General features: G+C 41.8%; 1 protein-coding gene across 1 annotated transcript; it reads left to right on the top strand.

Annotated features, from left to right (window-relative positions):
• Positions 1-438: 438 nt before the first annotated feature.
• On the top strand, positions 439-8906 carry si:ch211-125o16.4 (neuroblast differentiation-associated protein AHNAK). The gene is made up of 5 exons (XM_023970165.1): positions 439-526; positions 2273-2327; positions 2943-3066; positions 3215-3390; positions 3590-8906. Exons 2-5 carry the CDS (start codon positions 2325-2327, stop codon positions 8405-8407), a joined length of 5121 nt encoding a protein of 1706 aa, XP_023825933.1. The 5' UTR covers positions 439-526; positions 2273-2324; the 3' UTR covers positions 8408-8906.

Here is an 8906-nt window from a genome sequence, read left to right as displayed (position 1 = left end):
ACATCTAGATGTGTATAAGAGACAGGTGTGTGTGTGTGTGTGTGTGTGTGTGTGTGTGTGTGTGTGTGTGTGTGTGTGTGTGTGTGTGTGTGTGTGTGTGTGTGTGTGTGTGTGTGTGTGTGTGTGTGTGTGTGTGTGAGCGCATTAATTTGTTGATGAGTGTAAATGCATGTTTTGCAACTATTGTAGGCCTCTGTTTCTTTTCTCTTTGTAAACCTGGTTCAGCCTGTTAAGGAGGAGTGGTGTGTACTTCTCTTATTCATGACCTCTCACTCTCTTCGCAAGTTTCGGTTGTCACCAGCCCCGCAAAGGTGTATGACATGTCCCTCTTCCTGTGAAAGGGTTCAGGGTGGGGGTTGGGGTGGCACTGAGGAGCAGGTCTAGGTGTAGCCTAACCTGTTCTCCAGCTCAGGTGGTGGACAGAAAAGGCATTTAACTGACAGATCCTCTTAAATTGACAGAACAGCTGAGGTACAGAGGAGACAACATTGCCTGGGCTTTTGGAGGACTCTAAGACGTTGACAAGGTGAGTCCTTCCCATCCTATGCCCTAATCCGAGCCCAGCGAAGCCCCAGCATACAAAGATGAGCTTGAAAAGCCTTTTGTTGCCATTAGAATGTGATATTTAACATTGTCATTCGTGCTGATGGTACAATGGGAACTTTAATCAGTTTAGTGATCTTGTATGTAGAGTACAGAGGCCTAACAGTTGTTCATCATGCTGTGTTGAAACTAGTCATGGATTTATAGTTTCTGCAATTTTATGAAATTCTTTTAGTTTTATATTTTAAATGTTTTGCTAAACAGATTAAATAGTCCCTCGTGAAATTGCCTTGACTTAAATGTAAATGAGCAGGTGAAGGTAGTAAATAATTTGATTTGTGTGCCCCTACGACTTGATTTGTGTGATATCGACATTTGTGGGTGGATGTAGGATCATATTTCAGTAATGTATTTTGCCACATGGGTTATTGTTGTTGGCTGATTGTTAATGAACTTGGCGTCACCCTGAAAGATAGTTTGTCAACATACCTTGCCCAGAACTGTAGATTGATCAATTATTGGTGAAGTGGATTTTGCTAGTGTGGTACTATTCATCAAACATATAGGGCTGGTTTTCCAGACACACATTAAGCCTAGTCCTGGAATAGAATTCTCCATTGAGATTCTCCAGTTGAGCACGCTTTTTAGTCCAAGCTTAATCTATGTCACGGAAACATGTGTATTGTGTCTTTTATAGTACCCTTGTTACTTAATATCTCTGAGGTGTTGCTGTTGCGTTACGTTCTTCATAGTGGTCAGATGAGAATGAAGCCACCATAACATGATGAAATGGTATACAGCATTTCAATCATTGTCTCATAGAACTCCTTTTACATATTTAATGTGTTGCATACCAAGCCAAGCCATTCGTGCTGTGTTTTTGCTGGCCTATGAAGCCACAATTATAAACCCACAACTATTGACTTGCTTCAACTGCCTTATATCTTCTTTTACTTCTAATATTAATAGAGATTGAAAAATAACTTTTTTCCGTTTCATGAAACAGAGAGACCGGTTAAAGTTGTAACCAAACTTATGTGGCTTCATGTTTCACATTTTCACAGAATGCATTTGTGGTGGTGTAATACTGTCTTGTTTTGATGCCAATATCATGACACTCATAATTCCACTTACACCATTTCTTCTTTCTGACATGTTGCCCACCCAAACCCTCAGTATCACAATGCAGGTGAATGAATATATTAATTGAGAGTAGTGTGTGTGGCAGTGTGCGGCTGTGATAGTAGGTATGGCATGTAAGCTAGCATGTGTCTCAACCAACTGGTTTGCAATACATTCCCCCGAGCATCCTGGCACGGGGCCATGCCTTGGATTCCTGAGGCGTGAGGCTGTTTGTGGGTGTCGCTGTCAGTCTGGCAGCAGTAAATTAAAGGCAGAGAGCTTTGACAAGCTTTAGCGTGGATATTAAGTATTATTGTCGTTATTAACATTAAGAACACCTTCCTAATATTGTGTTACACCCCCCTTGCCCTCAGAACAGCATCAATTTGTCAGGGCATGGACTTTACAAGGTGTCGAAAGCGCTCCACAGGGATGCTGGTCCATGTTCACCCCAATGCTTCTTACAGTTGGTTCAAGTTGTCTGGATGTCCTTTGGGTGGTGTACCATTCTTGATACAAAACCCTGTAAGATGAATTGTTTTATTGTTGTTTATATCGGCTTCTTAAACCACATTATTAACTGCACCTCACTACTTTGTTTTTACAGGTTATAGTGAACATTTTTCTTGATATGCTGCTGTAAATATACTTCAGAAATCATGGTGAGTGAAATACTTTATTTATACAGTTTCCTGCCATTTCATAACCTTTCATGCTTCCCATTAAAGAGGCAATCTGCGATTGGTACATCCATTTTTTAAATTAATTATACCCATTGATTCATGAAGAATCTAACTTAAAAAGCTTCATTAGCTTAGTTCCACTGTCATACCCCATCGGAACCCAAAATATATACACTTATTTTGCTCCATTGTTAGTAAACAATGGAATTGTAAACCAACACTAGCATCAAAACATGTTAAAACTATACTTTTTATATCATGGTTAGTCAGTCCTTGCATCTATTGCTCTGTCAATGAATTTGAGAGTGGTCTCATTTCTCCAGCCTCACCTCTCAACTTTGTACAAAAACAGTGTTTGAAATGCAGATTTTCCCTTTAAAAGAACAGAAGCATTGAGGAAGTAGCTTATTTTTAGGAAAACATATCTATCTTGTTGGAAATCAGATCCTAAAACCATGCAAATATTTTGTCTTACCAGAGTCTTTGAATGCTGCTCACATGCTAATTTAACTGTTACAAACAGTTGATGCTTAAACTTCATGATAGTGACTACAATTGATTTGATTTAATTGTATTTCACTGTTGACCACTTAGAATGGGGAAAGTCAGCAAAGTCGTTATTCCGAAAGCTTGGTCCTGGAGGATTCAGACAGAGGAGGAGTTGTCATCACTGGAATCACAGACCCTAGAGTCACTAATAAGAGTGGCTTGAAAGAAGGTAAAATGTCACAGATCAGTTCATTTTTGCAACAACAAAAAACATTCTTAATTATAAAATGTAAAGCATATGTACGTTTTGTTATTGGTTGTACATATAAGAAAACGACAGACATTTTTTCAACCCTCCATTTTTTCTACTGTTTTAGGCGATGAGATTGTTGCTGCCACCATACATCTTAACCACCTCAATAAAGATGACCTGATGAAAATACTTAAGATCATGGAGCCTTACGAAGACAACATGAGTTTTGTGACAAAGCCGGATCTGAATGCCAGCGTCAGACTCGGCTCATTGGACAGTGGTCTCAAAAGTCCCGGGGATGTACGTTTCAGAATCAAATTTACTTCATGATTTATGTCAGCAGTCATTACACTATGCTCAAGGTTCTTTTTCATTTCTGAACAATTATATGAATAATGTATTATGGATCAATATGGATCAATACCTTTGAATAAAAACTCCACTTTGTACATGACTGCCAACATTGTCTACCACTTAATTGCTATTTGTTTGTCTACAGATGCTCAAAGATACCTACAGCAGAATGCAGCGAGCAGTTGAGGCACCATCTACTGAGGTTAATGGCCTCAATGGACAATTAAATGCAGAAGGCTGGTTGAAGAATGAAATCAATGTTCCCACTTTGAATGGGGAATTGCCCAATGTTACATTGGACACACCTGGACCTGATGGAGGTGCAAAGTTCCCCACCATTGGAATATCTGGGCCAGTAATGAAAGGAGCAGATCAGGAGGGCACCCTCACACACCCTAAAGTCAGTCTATCAACACCAGAGTTCAGCACTCCAGATGCTTCACTTGACTTGGAGAAACCTGAGGTTAAGACGAGTGGATTGAAGTACAAGCATCCAAAATTCAAAATGCCTCACTTCAAACTACCACACGTAAAAGCCAAAGCGCCAAAGGGAGATGTGAATGTATCAGCAGATTTAGAAGGCCCTGGTTTCAGTGGAGAGCTAGAGACACGAGACCTGAACCTCTCAGCCCCTGATGTGGAAATCAAACGCCCAGATTTGAATGGGCCAAATGCTGTCTTGAAAGCTCCAGATGTTGACATAGAGGCTCCTTCTGGCAAATTCAAATGGCTTACTCTCACAAAGCCCACGTTTGGATTATCTGGACCAAAAATGAAGGGACATGAAGTGGACATAGATGCTGACCTGTCTGCACCTGACATGAATCTCTCCACTCCAAACATTGATGGAGAGATAAGCGCATCAGATGTAGACTTGAGTATACCAAAAGCTGAGGTAGATCTGCAAGCTCCAGATATCGACATTGAGGCTCCCTCAAGTAAATTCAAATGGCCTCATTTAAATAAACACAAATTTGGTCTTCATGGGCCCAAAGTCAACTCCCCTGGTGTGGATGTTAAGGCAGATCTGGAGAAACCAACCGTTGATCTTTCTGTCCCAAAGATTGAGGCTGAGATGAGCAACCCAGATTTAGAATTGAATTTACCCAAAGCAGAACTCAGCGGCCCTGAGGTAGATGTGAAAGCCCCTGTTGTTGATATTCATCCTCCCAATGGGAAACTTAAGTTCCCAACACTCAAAAAGCCCAATTTCAGGCTCTCTGGACCAAATATAAAAGCTCCAGACATTGATGTTGATGCAGATCTGAAGGCACCTGACCTCAGTCTCTCTGTCCCTGAAGTTGAGGCAGGGATTAACATGCCTGATTTGCACACAAATCTTCCAAATGCAAATATCAAAGGCCCTGAAGTAGACCTGAACGCATCAGAAGTGGACATTGAGCCCCTTTCAGGGAAATTTAAATGGCTTACTCTAAAAAAAACAAAGTTTGGTCTCTCTGGACCCAAGGTTAAGGGTCTCGAAGAATTGAATCTCGCCACTCCAAACGTTGATGGAGAAATAAATGCACCAGATGTAGATCTTACTTTACCCAAAGCTGACCTTGAAGGCCCAGAGGTAAATGTTGACACTGATGCTCATTCTGGAAAGTTCAAGTGGTTCAACCTAAAGAAGCCCACAGCTGATTTGAAAGGTCCAGATGTAGATCTTCAAGCACCAGAGATAGACATTAAGACACCCTCTGGAAAGCAAAGATTTCCAACTTTAAAAATGCCCACAATTAACTGGACTGGACATAAGGTGAAGGGACCAAAGCTTGATGGGGATCTGAAGAGAGCAGATTTGGACCTATCAGCTCCCAAGGTTGATGTGAATTTACCAGGAGCAGATCTCCAAGGCCTTGATCTTAACCTCTCCACACCATCAATTACAGCAGACATTGCTGTTCCAGATGTAGATCTTCAGGCACCAGCAGTCAACATTGAGGCACCCACTGGAAAGAAACAATTTCCAACTTTAAAAATGCCCAAAATTAACTGGTCTGGACATAAGGTGACGGGACCAAACCTTGATATTGATGCTGATCTAAAGAAAGCAGATTTGGACCTCTCAGCTCCGGAGGTTGATGTGAATTTACCAGAAGCAGATCTCCAAGGCTCTGATCTCAACCTCTCAGCACCAGCAATTGAAGGAAACATCGCTGTTCCAGATATCAATGTCAGTTTGCCTGAAGCTGACCTCAAAGGACCAGATGTAGATTTAGACCTTGATGCTCCCTCTGGAAAATTCAAGTTGCCGAAACTAAAATGGCCAAAAATAAGAAAAGTAAAAGGACCGGAACTTGATGTAGATGCTGATCTTAAGACCCCAGAATTAGCTGTTGATGTTAATTCACCTGAAGCAGATCTGAAAGGGCCCTGTCTCAACTTGAAAACAACAGATCTCAACCTTTCAGCACCAGCAATTGAGGAAGAGATTGCTGTTCCAGATTTCAATATCAGTTTGCCTGAAATTGACCCTGATGCTCCTTCTGGAACATTCAAGTTGTCAAAATACAAACTCCCAAAATTCAGTTTAACAGGGCGAAGTGTTAAAGGACCAAACCTTGATGCTGAGCTAAAGGCCCCAAAATTGGATGTCTCTGTTCCTGATGTGGATGTCAGTTTGCCGACTGCTGACCTCCTAACCTCTGTAGTAGAGCTGAAAACACCAGACCTGGACCTTTCTGCTCCAAAGATTGAGGGAACCATCGCTGCTCCAGATTTGAGTCTCAGTTTGCCTGAAGCGGACATCAAAGGTCCAGAGGTAGATCTTGACACCCCAGAAGTTGACCCTGATGCTCCCTCTGGAACATTCATGTTGCCCAAATTCAAACTCCCCAAATCCAGTTTAACAGGACAAAGAGTTAAAGGACCAAACCTTGATGCTGAGCTAAAGGCCCCTAAATTGGATGTCTCTGTTCCTGATGTGGATGTCAATTTACCGACAGCTGACCTCCAAGCCACTGTAGTAGAGCTGAAAACACCAGACCTTTCTGCCCCCACAATCAAGGGATCTATGGCTGCTCCAGATTTGAGGACCAATTTACCTGAAGCTGGCATTAAAGGTCGAGCGATAGATCTTAAAGCCCCAGAAGTTGACCTTGATGCCCCATCTGGAAYMTTSAAGTTGCCCAAATTCAAACTCCCCAAATCCAGTTTAACAGGACAAAGAGTTAAAGGACCAAACCTTGATGCTGAGCTAAAGGCCCCAAAATTGGATGTCTCTGTTCCTGATGTGGATGTCAATTTACCGACAGCTGACCTCCAAGCCACTGTAGTAGAGCTGAAAACACCAGACCTGGACCTTTCTGCTCCAAAGATTGAGGGAACCATCGCTGCTCCAGATTTGAGTCTCAGTTTGCCTGAAGCGGACATCAAAGGTCCAGAGGTAGATCTTGACACCCCAGAAGTTGACCCTGATGCTCCCTCTGGAACATTCATGTTGCCCAAATTCAAACTCCCCAAATCCAGTTTAACAGGACAAAGAGTTAAAGGACCAAACCTTGATGCTGAGCTAAAGGCCCCTAAATTGGATGTCTCTGTTCCTGATGTGGATGTCAATTTACCGACAGCTGACCTCCAAGCCACTGTAGTAGAGCTGAAAACACCAGACCTCAACCGTTCTGCCCCCAAACTTGATGAAGTGAATGTACCAGAGATTAGAATTAATGTACCCAAAACTGATCTCAAAGGACCTGGACTAGATCTAAAAGCTCCAGATGTAGACATTGATGCCCCTTCAGGCAAATTCAAATTGCCCCATTTTAAGCTCCCCACATTTGGCCTTTCAGGTTCTGAACTGGAGAGACAAAACCTTGACGTTGAGACACCTGACATTAATGTTTCAGTTCCCAGAGTTGAGAGTCGGCTTGAAGCCCCAAAGGTAGATTTAGCATTCCTCAAGCTATCTGATCCTAATGTTAAAAGTGATATCAGTGCTCCAGATGTAAATCTAAGTTTACCAAAAACGGACCTCTCTGGCCCTGAGGTAGAGTTGAATGGTCCTGATCTAAGTCTCTCTACCCCAGGAATTAAAGTAAGTGTCCCAGACATTAAAGGCCCTGAGGTCAAGTTTAAAGCTCCAGATGTTGACATTGAGGCTCCCTCTGAAAAACTGCCACATTTTAAGATGCCAAAGTTTGGTCTCTCGGGACCTAGAATAAAGGGCACAGAATTTAATGCTAGTGCAGATGTAAATACACCTGATGTGGAAGTTTCAGTACCCAAAATTGAGGGAGAGATTAGTACCCCTGAACTGAGTCTCTCTGCTCCTGGCGTTGAGGCCAGTGCTGACATGCCATATTTGGATGTAAATGTACCAGAAGCTGACCTCAAAGTAGATGTTGAGGGAGACACTCACAAAAGTACATTCAAATGGCCATTCAAGTGGCCAAGCTTTAACTCATCTGGCTCAAAAGGTAAAGATTCTGACATGGACGATGAGGAAGTACATAGTAGGGATGAATCAAAGCGTGATCAGGTGGAGGTGCCAATGTTTACATTTCACAGACTGCCACAGAACAACAAGATTGAGAGTGAATTCCAAGATGCTGCCGAGGCCCTTGGTGAGGCAATGGACACGCCAAAGCTTGAAGGAGGCCTTGAAACAGCTGGCGTAGAGGTCAGTTTGCCTAAAGTGAATGAAGGACCGAAGGTGACATCATCTTCAGGACTTATTAACATCATGGAGCGGTTGAATAGATTTAAAGCAAAAACACCCACAGCTAATGTCTCCTTACCAGAAGTGAAAGGTGAGCTCCGTACCCCTAGCCTTGATGTCAGCTCCACCTCAGACGTAGATAGTTCCACTAAGCTAAAAAGAGGGACTTTCAAAGTTACGAAACCTGAATCTGGGATAGGCCTGGAATACCCTGTAGTGGACTCAGAGGAAAACGATAGCATGTCAATAAGCCTCTCCAATATGCTTGGTCTGAATATCAAAGAGCCCGATGCATATTACTGATAGTTTCCAGTCATGTGAACCTTACACTTGGGATAAACCAACATGATTGTAACTACTTTGTAAATACATCAATTTGTTCATGAGTTAATTCCATTTTAAGGATGTGGTTTGTCTTTATGTATAAACAAAACAGAAACATGTAATTATTTGTTTGTCGATTCTCTGATAACTTAGTTAATCCATATGCTACATCTATATTCAAACAGTTGACAGCAAAATGAAGGAAAATGTGCTCGTTGGCTTGGCTCTGTGTGTACTCAAACGTATTTAAATTATGGTAATGTTTCCCAAATGCTGTTCACTTGGAAGTTTACTTATTTTTTACAAATGCCTCAGTATTGTATCTGTCACAATTCAGACATGTTTCACCTGTAAAGGACACAATCTTTATGGAAGCTGTCATCTTCACATTTTAAGCTAAAACAATTGTTGAACAGTGAAATGTAATTATACTATTAATTCGTTATTTCCTTCTCCAATAAACTACTATAGCAATGTC

Source organism: Salvelinus sp. IW2-2015, linkage group LG25 (assembly GCF_002910315.2).
Source record: "Salvelinus sp. IW2-2015 linkage group LG25, ASM291031v2, whole genome shotgun sequence".
In the NCBI taxonomy this organism is placed as follows: domain Eukaryota; kingdom Metazoa; phylum Chordata; class Actinopteri; order Salmoniformes; family Salmonidae; genus Salvelinus; species Salvelinus sp. IW2-2015.
This window is presented reverse-complemented; position numbering and strand designations above follow the sequence as displayed.